The sequence below is a fragment of the Thrips palmi genome, unplaced genomic scaffold (genome assembly GCF_012932325.1).
Source record: "Thrips palmi isolate BJ-2018 unplaced genomic scaffold, TpBJ-2018v1 HiC_scaffold_1, whole genome shotgun sequence".
Classification (NCBI taxonomy): domain Eukaryota; kingdom Metazoa; phylum Arthropoda; class Insecta; order Thysanoptera; family Thripidae; genus Thrips; species Thrips palmi.
In genome coordinates this window covers 1,238,835-1,258,081 of record NW_023144620.1, presented here as the reverse complement: position 1 = coordinate 1,258,081, position 19,247 = coordinate 1,238,835, and the positions used below count along the sequence as shown (strand labels likewise).

At 45.3% G+C, this 19,247-nt stretch overlaps 2 protein-coding genes across 2 annotated transcripts; one reads left to right on the top strand and one right to left on the bottom strand.

Annotated features, from left to right (window-relative positions):
- Window positions 1-7,301: 7,301 nt before the first annotated feature.
- Window positions 7,302-14,661, bottom strand: LOC117642925. The gene is made up of 7 exons (XM_034381566.1): window positions 14,537-14,661; window positions 14,139-14,241; window positions 10,556-10,702; window positions 7,931-8,098; window positions 7,749-7,835; window positions 7,581-7,661; window positions 7,302-7,502 (listed from the first exon to the last, which is right to left on the bottom strand). The coding sequence occupies exons 2-7, from the start codon at window positions 14,238-14,240 to the stop codon at window positions 7,302-7,304; spliced, it is 786 nt and encodes a 261-aa protein (XP_034237457.1). The 5' UTR covers window position 14,241; window positions 14,537-14,661.
- A 1,647-nt stretch (window positions 14,662-16,308) lies between these two features.
- On the top strand, window positions 16,309-18,087 carry LOC117642914. Its single transcript, XM_034381555.1, has 3 exons — window positions 16,309-16,594; window positions 17,442-17,657; window positions 17,786-18,087. The coding sequence occupies exons 1-3, from the start codon at window positions 16,309-16,311 to the stop codon at window positions 18,085-18,087; spliced, it is 804 nt and encodes a 267-aa protein (XP_034237446.1).
- The last annotated feature ends 1,160 nt before the right edge of the window (window positions 18,088-19,247 follow it).

The window sequence follows — 19,247 nt, the reverse complement described above, 5'->3', positions numbered from 1 at the left end:
AGTAGCATGCCGATTAGATCGGGTTACTCTAACTTCTAGCTCTAGGCTGGCCGCTGGGTGGCTACTTTTTCGCCTCTCTGGTATCTGACCGTTATAATTTACGTTTGTTGCTATCTGCAAAAGCTTCTTATAGTAAAACCATCAGATAGCAATTTTGTAAGCTTTATTCTATTTCAACGTAATACTAGGTCGCGAAGGGCGCAATCCTACTTACAGTGGAGGTTCGTTGTTTTTCTGCTATCGCAATGAACAATGTACACAGTTATTTGGGAGGGTGCGTGGCCCGTTTGCGATTTGAAGTTTACCTGCAAGTAGCATGCCGATTAGATCGGGTTACTCTAACTTCTAGCTCTAGGCTGGCCGCTGGGTGGCTACTTTTTCGCCTCTCTGGTATCTGACCGTTATAATTTACGTTTGTTGCTATCTGCAAAAGCTTCTTATAGTAAAACCATCAGATAGCAAATTTTGTAAGCTTTATTCTATTTCAACGTAATACTAGGTCGCGAAGGGCGCAATCCTACTTACAGTGGAGGTTCGTTGTTTTTCTGCTATCGCAATGAACAATGTACACAGTTATTTGGGAGGGTGCGTGGCCCGTTTGCGATTTGAAGTTTACCTGCAAGTAGCATGCCGATTAGATCGGGTTACTCTAACTTCTAGCTCTAGGCTGGCCGCTGGGTGGCTACTTTTTCGCCTCTCTGGTATCTGACCGTTATAATTTACGTTTGTTGCTATCTGCAAAAGCTTCTTATAGTAAAACCATCAGATAGCAAATTTTTAAGCTTTATTCTATTTCAACGTAATACTAGGTCGCGAAGGGCGCAATCCTACTTACAGTGGAGGTTCGTTGTTTTTCTGCTATCGCAATGAACAATGTACACAGTTATTTGGGAGGGTGCGTGGCCCTTTGCGATTTGAAGTTTACCTGCAAGTAGCATGCCGATTAGATCGGGTTACTCTAACTTCTAGCTCTAGGCTGGCGCTGGGTGGCTACTTTTTCGCCTCTCTGGTATCTGACCGTTATAATTTACGTTTGTTGCTATCTGCAAAAGCTTCTTATAGTAAAACCATCAGATAGCAAATTTTGTAAGCTTTATTCTATTTCAACGTAATACTAGGTCGCGAAGGGCGCAATCCTACTTACAGTGGAGGTTCGTTGTTTTTCTGCTATCGCAATGAACAATGTACACAGTTATTTGGGAGGGTGCGTGGCCCGTTTGCGATTTGAAGTTTACCTGCAAGTAGCATGCCGATTAGATCGGGTTATCCTAACCTGGGGCGTGAAACAGGCCGCCTGCTGGCTGGCTTTTGGCCTCAGTGGTACCCGACCGCCTATTTTCGGTTCCCTTCTATTAACAGAGAATGCAAACTGCACTTGGTTCTTACTTCATACTTTGTAAATAAAATGCTAGGGATGAATACTTATTTAGTATTTTTCATGCGTCTCGAAACGAATGCGCGCGTACCTCTATCTCTACGCAGTGAAGGGAGCTCTCTTCTTTTAGCGTCTTTCGCCGCAGTCGCGGCCGGCTGCAGCTCCATAGCGTGAGGTAAATGAGTGTGCCCCTATTAACAGAGAATGCTAACTGCACTTCGTTCGAATTTCATACCCTGCAAATAAAGTTTTAGAAATGAATATTCATCTAGTATTTTACAGGCATTCCTTAATGAATGCGCGCGTGTTTTTTACTACTTGCAGTGAAAGCAGTTTTGTTCATTTTGCATTTCATTGAACGTGTCCAAATGCAATTTGTCTTACTGTACGAATGTGTTCAATTTGAACAATTGTTTATAACAATGAAAGGGCAGTTCTTCGTTCTGATTCCGATAGTCAAGTCAATTTTTGCATTTTTACCAAATTGATTTCGCTTGTAAAATTTCCCAAGTTGCACCGGGGTGTTGCTAAAATAGTTGTTCCTATTTGTCATATTTGGTTCAATTTGAACATTTGTTATTAACAATTTATCGAGGATACTCCGCTATGTGCAGGCGCTGGGGGTGCCTGGCCGGGGCACGGCCGCGAAGCGGCCGCGCAAAATTAGCTTACTGTAAATAGGCTTTTCCATTTAGAATTCATTTAGGTAGTCGATTAGGCGCCTCCGACCGCGTCCGGAAGCGAGTTTCTCAGGGTGCCCGCTAGCCTGCCCACCGCGTCTGCGGGTGTGCTGACCGAATCTCTCGTTAAGAGCTTTTCGGGGAATACTTAACGCAAATTGAATGCGGTTTTTACGAAATTCGTGCGGCCGCGCAAGAAAAGATTGCTGTAAATAGGAGATTTCATTTTTCGTTCGGGTTTTTGATCAGGCTGGATCTGTCGGCCGGGTCCTGCCAACGCTGCGCAGGTGCGCCGTGTGGGGAAGTGTGGCGCGCGCGGGGCGGTATAGGCATCCGACTGAAATGATCAAAGATTTGCTTTGGAGTTCCGGCGCGCTGGCCGCCCTGTGGCTGCCAGGTGTAAGTAGTTTGTTCGTGTTTCAAAATGAAACCCGATTCATCTGCTCTCATACAAATGAATGGAGTACTTCAATTGCCAGAAGAATTTTATACTCTTGTTCGTATTTTGAACTGCGCCAAAACTTAGCTCAGAGGATTGAGGCCCGTGCCGCCCGTGTGTATCCCATTGTGTGTTTAGTCTGGCCCTGACTCAGCACGGACCTTCACGGAAGGCGACGGCCCATCCAGCCTGCTCTGTTGCGTCCTGAAGCGAAATCTCGTCCGCGATCGCGTACGCCATGTCGTCGTATTTTCTTGACTTAGAGTTTTATGAGTATCTGGAAAAGCGTTATCCGCGGCATCCACTCTTCACGACCTACCGTTTCGAGTTCGTGCCCCCGGCGTCGGTAAGTGCTTTCGTGTGCGCTTCGTCTTGAGTTGAAACATCTACTATTAGAATCGCGTCATGTCACACTTCCGGTGGTTGTAGATGTAAATAGCAGAAAATTTTGCCGTCCATAAAAGCGAGAGTTATTTGCCGAGGCGCGTTCGGTGCGAAGGTGAGGTGTACGCAAGGCACGTGATGGGATTCTCGGCGTAGTGTTTGCCTTTATTTGAAAGTTCCTGCATAAAGCAAACTTCTTCCGAAGTTGCTAATAGGATCAAGGGTGTACTTCTCCATATAGCAGACTTACCCCCTCCCCCTAGATTCCCCCCACCCCGCCGCCACTCCATCGCGTCCTGCCGCGGCGTACATCCCCGAGCCACGCGTAGTCGCCTCCGCATCCAGCATGGATAAAATCACTTTTGAAGAGTTTTGTGCGGAGCTGGGCTTGATTTTTGTGAGTAAAGATGATCTTCGTGTAGGCTTCGTATTTCTTCACACGCTGCTCTTAATTGCATAGCAGTGATCGAAGGGGCAGAGTGCAGCCTGCCGACCACCGCTGCCTCGCCGCTTCGGCTTCGCGTTTCCGGTCGCTCCGTGGTGCAGTTAGCAGCTGGGCAAGGGTCCCGCGGTTTTTGTTTCGTTAGGTTTGCATTAGTAACAGTAGTCGTTCAAAGAAACTGTTTGGCTGTAATTTGACTCCATTCAATGATCGAATTTATTTGCTGTTTGCGCCGCGTGTTGTTTGGCCCGGTCCGGCGGCCTGAGGAGCGTGGGACACATCGTCCTCGCTTCTTCGCATTTCCCCTCGCTTCTTCGCATTTCCGGTCGCCCCGTCGTGCAGTTAGCAGCTAGCCAGGGTCCCGCGGCCTTGTCCGTTTCGTTAGGCTTACATTAGCAACAGTGGTCGTGCAAAGAAACTCGATAGTTGCTTGGCTGTGATTTGCCTCCTTCAATGATCAAATCTGTATGCCTTTTGCGTCGCGCGTTCGTTCCTTTCTCTCTTTGCCCGGTCTCCTAATAGGAGTAATTCAAGTTGCATAGGTGTTGAATTTATCCCGTCTGCAAAAAAAAAAAACATTCATTACGTAGTTGCGATACGCATCTGCCGGCGATGTGCTCTGGAGTGCCGCGTTCTGCTCGTTATTCAAACTGTTTCTCTTAAGCGTTGTCCGCCTTTCAAATATCCGAAACACTTTGAGTAACGAATGCGGCGAGTTTTCGCGACTGTTTTCTGATAGGCATTTGTTCCATTTGTCCCACAGGACAGCTCAGAGCCCCAGACCGTGCCGAAGATGCTGGACGCTACTATGGACGACTCGCTGGCGTCCAAGGACGGCACAACATCAACAGACAGCGGCGTTCCGCCTGAACTGGTGGTGATGGACACGTCGGACACGGGGGATCTCAAGGTACTGTAAAAAAAAGACAAGATGCCCGCGTGTACGGTTAGGTTGGCATGCATTTGTAAAAGTACTGGTGCAAAGGTATTTGATGGTTGCTTGGCGGCATGCAAATAAGATTGAGTTGAAACCGATATAACTAAAAGTAAGTTTCTCGGCGAGAGAAAATGTAATCTGCTTTTATAGCGAGCAATACTGCTACTATTTGCCTCCATTCAATTATCAATTTCATTTGCATTCTGCATGGCGCGTTGCTTTGCTGCTCTCCTCGCCCTGCCATCTCGAACGTGCGAAACTTTGGTCCCTTATTTGAAATTTTTATTACAAATTGTAACGTTAACTTCATTTAGTAAGTAAAATGGCATTCCCTCCCGACGCTCTTTTGTCGGTTTTGGTGTGGAGGGGGAAGCCAGCGGGAGATGCCCGCTTGGTCTGGCCGACAGCGGCCGCCATTCGTGCAGTAGCGTCTGAAGCGAAAGGTTGTTTCGTGAAGCCCAAGAAATGCCGAAGATTAAGAAGACTGTGGCGCGTGCCGCGAGTGACACTGTGAGTGTTGGGTTTTAGATTCTTTTCTAATGCTGAGCTGTAATGTGACCTTTTTCGTATGGGCATCGATGGCCACGCGCAATGCTTTTCCGTTTTACTTGGCTGTGATTTTTCCTTCTGAGATCTGAACGGCTCTCCGTTTGTTTCCTTCGCAAATGCATTGTTTTGAAGCGCTTGCCCTCAGTGGGCCAGAAGACCGGCGGAAGCGGCCGAAATTCTAGACGCGTTTTGAGCTCGAGTCACTAAACAGGACCCTAACCTAGCGTGTGAACCCTACAATGGACTCCTCGTTCGAAGAGCAATCAATTGGTGGGATCACACGATCGGTTTGAGTCCTTTCTGGTGGCTCTTGAGGTCAAAATCAGTCCGGAATTCGTGCCGCCTCCGCCGGCCTTCTGGCCTACCGCGTTGCGTTGTTACCTAGCGGCGTAAGATTACCTTTTCGTTCCACGCCAGATTGCCACTTTCCGGGCATTGCGCTAGCTTTTCAGTGTATGTACCATTGCACACATGACGGCTTGCTGAGGGCGTGTCAGGTGTTCGCTGTTCCAATTCGAGTGTTTGTAATTTGGGCCGCTCTTAACTGTAAATGAAATGCGCGTCCTGTTTTTACATTCTCTTATTTGGCATTTAGAACAAATGCAAAGATTCCCTGTTTGTAAAAATAAAATGCTGTTTACAGTGCAGTCTTTTCGTAACATAATTGTATGTGATAAAAAGTAACATAAATGCCTTTTACAGTGTAAGCTCTTTGTGACAGCCTTTTAACCTTGACAGTGTACACTGTTATTTGCGAATGTGCGCGGGCCATGTGTAATTTGAATATTCCTCCAGATAGAATGGTTGTTAGGTTGGGTTATCCTAACCTGGGGCGTGAAACAGGCCGCCCGCTGGCTGGTTTTTGGCCTCAGTGGTACCCGACCGCCTATTTTCGGTTCCCTTCTATTAACAGAGAATGCTAACTGCACTTGGTTCTAATGTCATACTCTGTAAATAAAATGCTAGAGATGAATATTCATTTAGTATTTTACATGCATCTCGAAATGAATGCGCAGGTACTTCTTTCTCCACGCAGTAAAATGAGTTTTCTTCTTTAAACGTCTTTTGCCGCATTTGAGGCTTGCCGAAGCTTATAGCGTTAGGCAAATTGGTGTGCCCCTATTTACAGAGAATCCTAACTGCACTTGGTACGAATTTCATACCCTGCAAATAAAATTTTAGAAATGAATATTCATTTTGTACTTTTACAGGCATTTCCAAATGAATGCGCGCGTGGTTTTTTACTTCTTGCAGTAAAAAGATTTGTTCTTTTTACATTTTATTTAACGTGTCCAAGTGCAGTTTGCAATCCTCAATTAGAACATTTGTAACTAACAATGTTTGGTGGTCCGTCATTCGGAATGTTTCATGTAATATGGGGTTTTTACGAAATTCGTCCCGTTTGTACTCCAATTCTAGTTGCCTTTCGTCGTTGCCATTCTTCTTCTTCTATTTGTCATATTTGGTTCCATTTGAACAATTGTTTATAACAATGGAATGGCAGTTTGTCGTTTGGATTCTGATAGTCAAGTCAATTTTTGCATTTTTACCAAATCGATTTCGTTTTTAAAATTTTCCAAGTTGCACCGGGGTGTTGCTAAAATAGTTGTTCCTATTTGTCATATTTGGTTCAATTTGAACATTTGTTATTAACAATTTATCGAGGATACTCCGTTATGTGCATGCACTGGGGGTTCCTGGCCGGGGCACGGCCGCGGAGCGGCCGCGCAAAATCAGTGTACTGTAAATAGGCATTTTCAATTTGAATTTTTTTGGGGAGTCGGGTAGGCGCCTCCGACCGCGCCCGGAAGGGAGTTTTTTTTCAGGGGCTTGGGTTTTTTTTAAAAAAAATTTAAAATTTGTTTGGCCTTGTGGCTTTCCCCAAGGACCCCAAAGAAGGGGGGGCCGGGGAGAATCTTTTAAGAGGGTAATTAAAGGAAACCCATTTTTTTTCCCGGGGGGAACCAAGTTTTAAAGGAAAAATTTTTAAAAGGGCACCCGGGAAAGGGTGGGGGAAGGACACAAACCCCCCCAACCGAACGGCCGAGGGAAAAATTTGAAAATTTGGGAATTTAAAAATGTTTTTTTTACAAAAAGGGGCCCTTTATTTTTTAAGAAACCTGGCAAAAAGGAAAAATTTTTTCCCCAAGGAACCTGCGAGCAAGGCATGGGGTAAAAGGGGGGCCCAAGAGACGGGGAACCCCAAGGGAAAAGGCGGGCCCGGGGAAAGCTGTGAAAAAGGTAATTTAAATTTTTTTTTTTGGGGAAATTTTCTCATAAAAAAGAATTTTAACCGAATAATTTTTTTTAAGTTGGGAGGGGGGGGAAGGCGGGGAGAGGAGGGCAAGGCCAGCTTCCCCCCCCAAGGAAGGGGGGGGGTAAAGTCCCCGGGGTTCCCCAAACCCCCCTTTTTTTGGGTTATTAAGGGGGGTGTTCCCGTGTTCCGTTTTCCCCCCGCCTTCCCCGGGGGAAAAAGGGGGAATCTAAAAAGGAAATCACCCGGACAAAATTCCCCTTTTAAAGAAATTGGCAGACCCGAGACTTTCTGGCCCAAGGCCTTTGGCGCGACCAAGGCCTGCTCTAGAAGTCTCTTGGCCTCTCCCAAATTTTCTCACGGCCGACTTGTCCTGGTCGCTCGCAGCTACCTTCGGAGATTCTTCCTCCCCCGCTCCCGGGGACGCTGCTGGGGTGGAAGACTGGAAACGGAAGCACTCTTATTAGTAAAAAGAATGGACATTTTGCCCAAATTATCCTATTTGCAGGTGACGATTTACCTTGCTCTGGCCGCCCTTCGGAATTGGAGGGGAAGTAGTCTCAGTGTCCTTGCTCCTCCTACTCTTCTTTGCCTCCGGCACCTGCCCAACGTTAAAACAAATTATTACGGTTAGTAAATCTGGTTGCTAAGTGAGAAAAATGCAAAATGTATCAAACTTTCATATTACCGTCTTCACAGACTGATCCCCCGGGCCCCGCCCTTTCTCTTGGGTCCGTCTCTTGGGCGCCTTTACGATGACCTGCTCGACAGGTTCCTGAAACAAATATTTTACCAATTTTTGCAGGTTGTTTAAAAAGAATAAAGGGCTTATGCTAATTGCACATCAAAACTACGCAAATGCAAACTCACCTCGTCCGATTCGTCGTCGTCGTCGTCGCTCTCCCCGCCACCAACGGTTTCGGGTGCCCTTTGGCTGAAGAATACTCCTCCATCTTGTCCCAGCGGAAGACTGGGGTCCGTTGGAGACTCCAGCGTGCTGCTGAACAGTTTCTCCGGCGGTCCTTCGTTTCCGGAGTCCTGGGAAAGAACACAAGCAAACACTGTAATTTTTTTATTAACCCAAGCCCTGAGAAACTCGCTTCCGGACGCGGTCGGAGGCGCCTCCCCGACTCCCCAAAAAAAATTCAAATTGAAAATGCCTATTTACAGTACACTGATTTTGCGCGGCCGCTCCGCGGCCGTGCCCCGGCCAGGAACCCCCAGTGCATGCACATAACGGAGTATCCTCGATAAATTGTTAATAACAAATGTTCAAATTAAACCCAAAAAATATGACAAATAGGAACAACTATTTTAGCAACCCCCCGGTGCAATTTGGGAAAAATTTTTAAAAACGAAATCGTTTTGGTAAAAATGCAAAAATTGACTTGACTATCAGAATCCAAACGACAAACTGCCATTCCATTGTTATAAAAAATTTGTTCAAATGGAACCAAATATGACAAAAAAGAAGAAGAAGAATGGCAACGACGAAAGGCAACTAGAATTGGAGTACAAACGGGACGAATTTCGTAAAAACCCCATATTACATGAAACATTCCGAATGACGGACCACCAAACATTGTTAGTTACAAATGTTCTAATTGAGGATTGCAAACTGCACTTGGACACGTTAAATAAAATGTAAAAAGAACAAATCTTTTACTGCAAGAAGTAAAAAACCACGCGCGCATTCATTTGGAAATGCCTGTAAAAGTACAAAATGAATATTCATTTCTAAAATTTTATTTGCAGGGTATGAAATTCGTACCAAGTGCAGTTAGGATTCTCTGTAAATAGGGGCACACCAATTTGCCTAACGCTATAAGCTTCGGCAAGCCTCAAATGCGGCAAAAGACTTTTAAAAGAAGAAAAACTCATTTTACTGCGTGGAGAAAGAAGTACCTGCGCATTCATTTCGAGATGCATGTAAAATACTAAATGAATATTCATCTCTAGCATTTTATTTACAGAGTATGACATTAGAACCAAGTGCAGTTAGCATTCTCTGTTAATAGAAGGGAACCAAAAATAGGCGGTCGGGTACCACTGGGGCCCAAAAAACCAGCCGCGGGGGGCCTGTTTCACGCCCCAGGTTAGGATAACCCAACCTAACAACCATTCTATCTGGAGGAATATTAAAATTACACAGGGCCCCGCGCACATTCGCAAATAACAGTGTACACTGTCAAGGTTAAAAGGCTGTCACAAAGAGCTTACACTGTAAAAGGCATTTATGTTATTTTTTATCACATACAATTATGTTACGAAAAGACTGCACTGTAAACAGCATTTTATTTTACAAACAGGGAATCTTTGCATTTGTTCTAAATGCCAAATAAGAGAATGTAAAAACAGGACGCGCATTTCATTTACAGTTAAGAGCGGCCCAAATTAAAAAACACTCGAATTGGAACAGCGAACACCTGACACGCCCTCAGCAAGCCGTCATGTGTGCAATGGTACATACACTGAAAAGCTAGCGCAATGCCGGAAAGTGGCAATCTGGCGTGGAACGAAAAGGTAATCTTACGCCGCTAGGTAACAACGCAACGCGGTAGGCCAGAAGGCCGGCGGAGGCGGCACGAATTCCGGACTGATTTTGACCTCAAGAGCCACCAGAAAGGACTCAAACCGATCGTGTGATCCCACCAATTGATTGCTCTTCGAACGAGGAGTCCATTGTAGGGTTCACACGCTAGGTTAGGGTCCTGTTTAGTGACTCGAGCTCAAAACGCGTCTAGAATTTCGGCCGCTTCCGCCGGTCTTCTGGCCCACTGAGGGCAAGCGCTTCAAAACAATGCATTTGCGAAGGAAACAAACGGAGAGCCGTTCAGATCTCAGAAGGAAAAATCACAGCCAAGTAAAAGGGGAAAAGCATTGCGCGTGGCCATCGATGCCCATACGAAAAAGGTCACATTACAGCTCAGCATTAGAAAAGAATCTAAAACCCAACACTCACAGTGTCACTCGCGGCACGCGCCACAGTTTCTTAATCTTCGGCATTTCTTGGGCTTCACGAAACAACCTTTCGCTTCAGACGCTACTGCACGAATGGCGGCCGCTGTCGGCCAGACCAAGCGGGCATCTCCCGCTGGTTTCCCCCCTCCACACCAAAACCGACAAAAGAGCGTGGGGAGGGAATGCCATTTTACTTACTAAATGAAGTTAACGTTACAAGTAAAAAAAAATTTCAAATAAGGGACCAAAGTTTCGCACGTTCGAGATGGCAGGGCGAGGAGAGCAAAAGCAACGCGCCATGCAGAATGCAAATGAAATTGATAATTGAATGGAGGCAAATAGTAGCAGTATTGCTCGCTATAAAAGCAGATTACATTTTCTCTCGCCGAGAAACTTACTTTTAGTTATATCGGTTTCAACTCAATCTTATTTGCATGCCGCCAAGCAACCATCAAATACCTTTGCACCAGTACTTTTACAAATGCATGCCAACCTAACCGTACACGCGGGCATCTTGTTTTTTTTTTACAGTACCTTGAGATCCCCCGTGTCCGACGTGTCCATCACCACCAGTTCAGGCGGAACGCCGCTGTCTGTTGATGTTGTGCCGTCCTTGGACGCCAGCGAGTCGTCCATAGTAGCGTCCAGCATCTTCGGCACGGTCTGGGGCTCTGAGCTGTCCTGTGGGACAAATGGAACAAATGCCTATCAGAAAACAGTCGCGAAAACTCGCCGCATTCGTTACTCAAAGTGTTTCGGATATTTGAAAGGCGGACAACGCTTAAGAGAAACAGTTTGAATAACGAGCAGAACGCGGCACTCCAGAGCACATCGCCGGCAGATGCGTATCGCAACTACGTAATGAATTTTTTTTTTTTTTTGCAGACGGGATAAATTCAACACCTATGCAACTTGAATTACTCCTATTAGGAGACCGGGCAAAGAGAGAAAGGAACGAACGCGCGACGCAAAAGGCATACAGTTTTGATCATTGAAGGAGGCAAATCACAGCCAAGCAACTATCGAGTTTCTTTGCACGACCACTGTTGCAAATGTAAGCCTAACGAAACGGACAAGGCCGCGGGACCCTGGCTAGCTGCTAACTGCACGACGGGGCGACCGGAAATGCGAAGAAGCGAGGGGAAATGCGAAGAAGCGAGGACGATGTGTCCCACGCTCCTCAGGCCGCCGGCCCGGGGCCAAACCAACACGCGGCGCAAACAGCAAATAAATTCGATCATTGAATGGAGTCAAATTACAGCCAAACAGTTTCTTTGAACGACTACTGTTACTAATGCAAACCTAACGAAAAAAAAACCGCGGGACCCTTGCCCAGCTGCTAACTGCACCACGGAGCGACCGGAAACGCGAAGCCGAAGCGGCGAGGCAGCGGTGGTCGGCAGGCTGCACTCTGCCCCCTTTGATCACTGCTATGCAATTAAGAGCAGCGTGTGAAGAAATACGAAGCCTACACGAAGACCATCTTTACTCACAAAAAACAAGCCCAGCTCCGCACAAAACTCTTCAAAAGTGATTTTTTCCATGCTGGATGCGGAGGCGACTACGCGTGGCTCGGGGATGTACGCCGCGGCAGGACGCGATGGAGTGGCGGCGGGGGGGGGGAATCTAGGGGGGGGGGGTAAGTCTGCTATATGGAGAAGTACACCCTTGATCCTATTAGCAACTTCGGAAGAAGTTTGCTTTATGCAGGAACTTTCAAATAAAGGCAAACACTACGCCGAGAATCCCATCACGTGCCTTGCGTACACCTCACCTTCGCACCGAACGCGCCTCGGCAAATAACTCTCGCTTTTATGGACGGCAAAATTTTCTGCTATTTACATCTACAACCACCGGAAGTGTGACATGACGCGATTCTAATAGTAGATGTTTCAACTCAAGACGAAGCGCACACGAAAGCACTTACCGACGCCGGGGGCACGAACTCGAAACGGTAGGTCGTGAAGAGTGGATGCCGCGGATAACGCTTTTCCAGATACTCATAAAACTCTAAGTCAAGAAAATACGACGACATGGCGTACGCGGTCGCGGACGAGATTTCGCTTCAGGACGCAACAGAGCAGGCTGGATGGGCCGTCGCCTTCCGTGAAGGTCCGTGCTGAGTCAGGGCCAGACTAAACACACAATGGGATACACACGGGCGGCACGGGCCTCAATCCTCTGAGCTAAGTTTTGGCGCAGTTCAAAATACGAACAAGAGTATAAAATTCTTCGGGCAATTGAAGTACTCCATTCATTTGTATGAGAGCAGATGAATCGGGTTTCATTTTGAAACACGAACAAACTACTTACACCTGGCAGCCCCAGGGCGGCCAGCGCGCCGGAACTCCAAAGCAAATCTTTGATCATTTCAGTCGGATGCCTATACCGCCCCCCGCGCGCCACACTTCCCCACACGGCGCACCCGCGCAGCGTTGGCAGGACCCGGCCGACAGATCCAGCCTGATCAAAAACCCGAACGAAAAAAGAAATTTCCCATTTACAGCAATCTTTTCTTGCGCGGGCGCACGAATTTCGTAAAAAACGCATTCAATTTGCGTTAAGTATTCCCCGAAAAGCTCTTAACGAGAGATTCGGTCAGCACACCCGCAGACGCGGTGGGCAGGCTAGCGGGCACCCTGAGAAACTCGCTTCCGGACGCGGTCGGAGGCGCCTAATCGACTACCTAAATGAATTCTAAATGGAAAAGCCTATTTACAGTAAGCTAATTTTGCGCGGCCGCTTCGCGGCCGTGCCCCGGCCGGGCACCCCCAGCGCCTGCACATAGCGGAGTATCCTCGATAAATTTTTAATAACAAATGTTCAAATTGAACCAAATATGACAAATAGGAACAACTATTTTAGCAACACCCCGGTGCAACTTGGAAAATTTTTCAAGCGAAATCAATTTTGGGGAAAATGCAAAAATTGACTTACTATCGGAACAGAACGAAGAACTGCCCTTTCATTGTTATAAACAATTGTTCAAATTGAACACATTCGTACAGTAGGACAAATTGCATTTGGACACGTTCAATAAAAAGCAAAATGAACAAAACTGCTTTCACTGCAAGTAGTAAAAAACACGCGCGCATTCATTAAGGAATGCCTGTAAAATACTAGATGAATATTCATTTCTAAAATTTTATTTGCAGGGTATGAGATTCGAACGAAGTGCAGTTAGCATTCTCTGTTAATAGGGGCACACTCATTTACCTCACGCTATGGAGCTGCAGCCGGCCGCGACTGCGGCGAAAGACGCTAAAAGAAGAGAACCCCCTTTACTGCGTAGAGATAGAGGTACGCGCGCATTCGTTTCGAGACGCATGAAAAATACTAAATGAATATTCATCCCTAGCATTTTATTTACAAAGTATGAAGTTTGAACCAAGTGCAGTTTGCATTCTCTGTTAATAGAAGGGAACCGAAAATAGGCGGTCGGGTACCACTGAGGCCAAAAGCCAGCCAGCGGGCGGCCTGTTTCACGCCCCAGGTTAGGATAACCCGATCTAATCGGCATGCTACTTGCAGGTAAACTTCAAATCGCAAACGGGCCAGGCACTCTCCCAAATAACTGTGTACATTGTTCATTGCGATAGCAGAAAAACAACGAACCTCCACTGTAAGTAGGATTGCGCCCTTCGCGACCTAGTATTACGTTGAAATAGAATAAAGCTTACAAAATTTGCTATCTGATTGTTTTACTATAAAAGCTTTTGCAGATAGCAACAAACGTAAATTATAACGGTCAGATACCAGAGAGGCGAAAAAGTAGCCACCCAGCGGCCAGCCCAGAGCTAGAAGTTAGAGTAACCCGATCTAATCGGCATGCTACTTGCAGGTAAACTTTAAATCGCAAACGGGCCAGGCACCCCCCAAATAACTGTGTACATTGTTCATTGCGCAAGAACAAGGACAAATACGGTTCAATATGGTTCAAATTTCAAACACCCTTTTTGGAACAATGAACCTCCACCGAAGATAGTAATTTCAAGGACAGAACCTAACCCAACAAAATTAAATTATAATTGTTTCACGAACTACGAGTGTTCGCTTACGGCAATAATTTTGTTTTAGGTTATGTTAGATCAATTTGTTAATGAAACGTGCATCTTACCGGTACCAAGACCTCTTCCCAGGTGATGTCTTCAGCAAAGTGGGCGTCATCTAAACGGTCTGGTGGCCATTTGACGGATGGAGCTCGGGGCATGAGGGACATTCTGCAAACAAATCAATTCATTATGAGTTAAAGTTAATTGCTGGCGTTTCCTTGGCACGGTGAGACTTGCCTCGTGGAATCAATGAGTGACTCGTTTCAATAAGAATAAGATACGAATAAAATGCGAAGGATTTACAATGTATTTGCTCTTCCAATGCCAAACGGGATCAGTGCACCAAAAAGGCGCACTTAAATAGGAATGCAATCTCATAAAGCGTGAACGGTACAATGCATATAACAATTAAATTTTGGGTTTGGTTATGAATTTGAAACCTATTTGAACGTTTACGGCTTACCTTGAGACGTTTTCTTGGAAACTGATAACTTGAACACAAGGGCTTGATCAGTCTTGAAGCTACACGCGTGGTGACGTTCTGCACAAAATACATTTAAAGACTCAAATTGCGACTCCGACTGAAAGATCCAACCACGCGGCGATTTGGTAGGTTACGGGCGGCAGAAAAAACGAGGGAGGAACAGAAGTAAAAAGAAGCGGAACGCGAGGGCGGTGACTTGGCACACGGATTGACGCAAGGCCCTGACTGTGGTCACTTCCGGAAGCTGCCGGCCTGCCGACACAACACGTGGAGCGCACCGCTCAACGTGCTTGCTAAATGGATAACGAGGTAAGGATAAGAAATCTCGATTTGATGTAAAGAAAGCGAAAATTTAGACCACTGACCGTCGTTTAATTGCCCAGGCTGGTGTTTTGTGCGTTATAAGTTCCGATGAAGCAGAGTTTTTTGAATCGAACAAGGTAAGCACTCGGAAACCTTAAGAGTGTCGAACAGATATATATATATCATGTTAATAGAAACATGTTCGGTTTCAGGCAGATGAAGAGATTGCGAGTTCAGCTACACAATTAAGTTTGGCCAGACGTACCCGTTCGACTGATAGGCTGGCGACAGCCACCCAGAAACCAGGCAGAAAGGTGAAGTAACTTTTCACTCTTAGAAGGAACTAAAGCTTGTAGAATTGAAACTACATTTTGGGGCAAATAGAGTTTTAAAATTTAAAAACCTAACCAAATTATTTGTTATTTGCACTGTCATGTTCACTTTTTATGAGACTGAATCCCCAATTACATGCGCCTTTTTTTTTTGCACTCTTTGCAGGCCCTGAACCCGTCATCAAGAGACTTCCATTTGGGAAAATGAATTAGAACAAAGGGGAAAGCCCTTTTTTCTGGCGCTGCAGCCGCGCGCGTACAACAAGAGGTGAGTGACGTGGGTATGTCGTAAAATACATATAGAATATTTTCCTGTGGTCGATTTATTCGGAACCTCTTCTCTACCACAGCGCGTTAGAGCCTGCCCGTTTTGTGGGCGCATTTTCCACCAGGTGATAACATTGCGTGGCCACTTGGAAGCTAAGCACCAACGCGAGATTCTGCAGTTTGGTGCACACGGCGTAAATAGCAAAATTTATCACAGAGCTAAGAGCGGTCTGCGGCAGATTGCACCGCAGCAGATTGCGGGCCTCCTGAAATCCGTCCCTCGCGATCAGCGCAAACAGCATCTCTCTTTCCTTAGGGCCGTTCTATGCCTGTGCCTAGTTGAAATCGGAGACGATACGGTATAAAACAGGAGAAGTGAAACATCGAACGGTAATTAAAATGCAATAAAAACACGCTTCTTCACTTTGCAGTCTGACATTCAATTAACGTAGCTTTCTATTTTCGTTTTTGTTTTTGCAGGCAATGCTCTTCATGTGCCCACTGTGCCTGCATTCCACCAGACGGATTACGAGGCTGCGGGCACACGGCGTGGCGCGGCATGGCATCACCCGAAACAGTGCCAAAATGCAAGATTTCGTTCTAAAATACAAGTCTTATAACCGACGGGGCATCCGCATAACCACAGAGAGCAAAGTAAGGACACTTCTTGGCCGTTTCTATGACAGCAAATCGCATCTGACCGTGGCGAAACGAGTCCTTCTGTATCACAATGTGCTTGTGAAAGATGCCACTGACATGGACTGCCGACAGATATCGGGAATGCAAGTAGGAACCTCCGGAGACGAACTGGAACAATCGATTGCAGAAAGAAGCTTCAATTGTGGCAAGATGCCAGGAAAAAATGATGAGATGGAAAGAGAAGAATTATTGACTGATGGCGAGAATAGCTCAGATAACGGTATAGTAAAGAACCCTGCTGCTAACACGGTACCAATGGATCATCCACTGTTGGAAATAGGAGTTGCTTCCACTTGCAGCCAGAACCCTGTCCGAAAGGACACAACTTTGGAAAGCCACCGTCGGCAGCGGATTACCAACATAGCAAAAGCTGGTCTAGTCCCTCAGTTTAAAAGTTTGTGCCATACAGCTAAAAGCTACCTAAAAGTAGAAGAAAGTATGGGTTCCAGAACGACCACTTCAGCCCGGGCAAATGCTAATATGATACACAGATTCTTCGATTGGGCAAAGAAAAATGCACATAGCAATGACGAAGTTAAACTGCTTTGTGATTCCGAAATTCCAATGGATTTCATCTTGGTGATGAGCAGAACTTTTCAACCCTACACTGTAAAAAATCACTGCACGGCGATGGTGACTTTGATCGATCTTGTTTTGACGAGTAGGGAACTAAAGGATGCTGTCGGATATCGACCGCAGATGAAAGATGCACTCAGAAACTCGAAAGATGCCTGGGATCTCGTCAAATGCAAGTTGCAGAGGGCAGCTCGCGCAAAACAGAGAGCCAAAACTCGCAGCGGGCAGTTTCAAAATGCACCTTTTTTTGGCAATTGTCGATTTCCTATCTGAAAACGCTGCAAAGTGTGAAGCCGTTCTTTCCGATCCACAGCGTCTCGACGCGCATTCCAGGAGTGACATGGAACTAGTTAGGTGCGTGTCAGCTTGCTATTTGGCGCTGCACGGCCAGAGGCTCTGTGCCGTTCTGAATCTCACCCAAAATGAATTGAAAGATGCCGTCTGCACGAATGGAAGATACATAGTACGGATCCATAGGCACAAGTCTGTAAAGTCTCATGGCCCGGCGTCCGTCGCTCTGAAAATCCACCAGTACAATATGATTAAAGCAATGTCTGATTTTTATGGGAAGGCGAACAGAGCGTTCCCGATCAACTCCTCTGGCAGAGCGTGCAAAGAACTATTTGGGCCTTTGACTTCATTTTTCAGAAAGGAATACAAGTTGGAACCACCTAATATTACTTTTAATTTGGTACGTAAAACTATAGAAACAAATTCGTTTTATGAACAAAATGCAAATGGGAAGGCACAGGAGCAAATAAGTAGTTATTTGTGCCACGGAAAACAAGTGACAGACCTGCATTACTGTTTCAAAACGGATCAGGCTGTGATCGCGCAGGCCAAGAGCGTGGAAGAAGTAATTTCTTGCTTGGTAGCATTGGATCTGGTGAGAGAAAAGCGTGTCGACCTGCCAGCACCAACAGGTAAGTTATTTTCAATTTTTTTTTCATTTTGCTATTAACGTGTTTACATATAGTATTTAATTCATGCCCGGATTCCTTGCTATTTACATGTGATTCTAAATGAAAATTTACTTGTTTTCCCTTTCCAGACGCTTTTCATGGCCCAGTAGCCCTCATGTCAGGTTTGAGAGCCGCTCTTCGATCGAAAGATGTCACCTTCGAATTTGGATTGAACCCCATGCTATACTCGACAATCCAGCATTACTGGAAGGACAGCGTGAGAGATGCGCTCATAGAAGGAATTGCCGCTGCAGCGTCCCACGCGACAAGTGACGGGGCGGCGCAGCAGCTCACAGAGGTCGTGAACAGCCTGCTAAGTGCCCTTCCAGCAGTGTGGGCACAAGAGAAATCGAACCTGGCTCATCGCATATTGGAGAAGTTTGATAATTGAATAATTCTTAGAGTCTTAGTTTTTTTTTTGTGTGTAACTTTGTTCTGCAAAATTTATTTCATATAATGTTTCATTTTGAACTTTTGAATAGCAAATTGTAGAAATAAAGCACTGGTGAAGGGTTTTCAATAAAGAAAAAGCTCCAAACAAAATGCATCAAATCATCCCTTTCCCGTTTAGTGCCGTCTTATTTTTGAATACGGAGTGTCCGCACTTCTAATGACAGTCTTAACACTGCAAAGCCAATGGTTATCAAGTGGGCTGGGTAACGGAAAAAAGAGATACGTCAAATTCGCTAATTTTACGGGAAATGCAAAATAATATCTTGCAGGCTTTTGTTTCAAAATGTTTTGGCTGCAATTTACAAACTCATGCATACCAATAACAGATCATTTGAAAAAAAATGGTTCATCACCGGTATTCCTATAACTTCAGTGACTTTTCCCAAGTAATCGAGTAGTACAATGTGACAGCTCAGCTTATCACAATGACCCACTCAAAATGAGACAAGTCATCAAAATATGATGTAAATAGGTGAGATCTATTTGTATTGGTGCAAAAAAATTAGCTTACTATAAGAAAAACTCAGAGTACCAGTTTGAACATTGCAACCCATTCATTTCTAAGTATTGAATGTTAACGGAGATTCTATAATTTTAGCGTAAACATTTGTAACTTCAGAACGAATAGGAGTTGGAGGTTCAAACTGCTGATCTTAGTTCTCCTGTTAGAAGTCTAATTTAATATACAATTTCAAACCCTCTGAGCAAGTTTGTGGGTGCAGCTTGACATATCTCTTTTTTCCACCATGCATTTAACGTTAAACATCTACATTTGCAGTCTGCACTTGTTCAGTCCTGATGGACTCTCAGGTGAAAGATGGATGCAGAGACAAAAGTACAAAAAATTAACCTGATTTATTGACATTAGTCAGACATAAAAATAACAAAGTCACACTAAGTACAAATAGTAGAATTTCAAATTGGTATAGACCATACCGTACATCGGATCAGATAACAAAGTCACACTAAGTACAAATACAGTAGAATTTCAATTTGGTATAGACCATACTGTATATCGGATCAGATAACAAAGTCACACTAAGTACAAATAGTAGAATTTCAAATTGGTATAGACCATCCTGTACATCGGATCAGATA

Excerpts from the sequence above, each read along its gene's own strand:
- LOC117642914 (XM_034381555.1), top strand. The coding sequence starts at position 16,309 with ATGCCAGGAAAAAATGATGAGATGGAAAGAGAAGAATTATTGACTGAT. Across the intron at positions 16,595-17,441 it reads CTACCTAAAAGTAGAAGAAA|AAACAAATTCGTTTTATGAA; the intron begins GTATGGGTTCCA and ends GTAAAACTATAG. Across the intron at positions 17,658-17,785 it reads CGACCTGCCAGCACCAACAG|ACGCTTTTCATGGCCCAGTA; the intron begins GTAAGTTATTTT and ends TTCCCTTTCCAG.
- LOC117642925 (XM_034381566.1), bottom strand. The coding sequence starts at position 14,240 with ATGTCCCTCATGCCCCGAGCTCCATCCGTCAAATGGCCACCAGACCGT. Across the intron at positions 10,703-14,138 it reads GGGAAGAGGTCTTGGTACCG|GACAGCTCAGAGCCCCAGAC; the intron begins GTAAGATGCACG and ends TTTGTCCCACAG. Across the intron at positions 8,099-10,555 it reads CGGACACGGGGGATCTCAAG|GACTCCGGAAACGAAGGACC; the intron begins GTACTGTAAAAA and ends GTTCTTTCCCAG.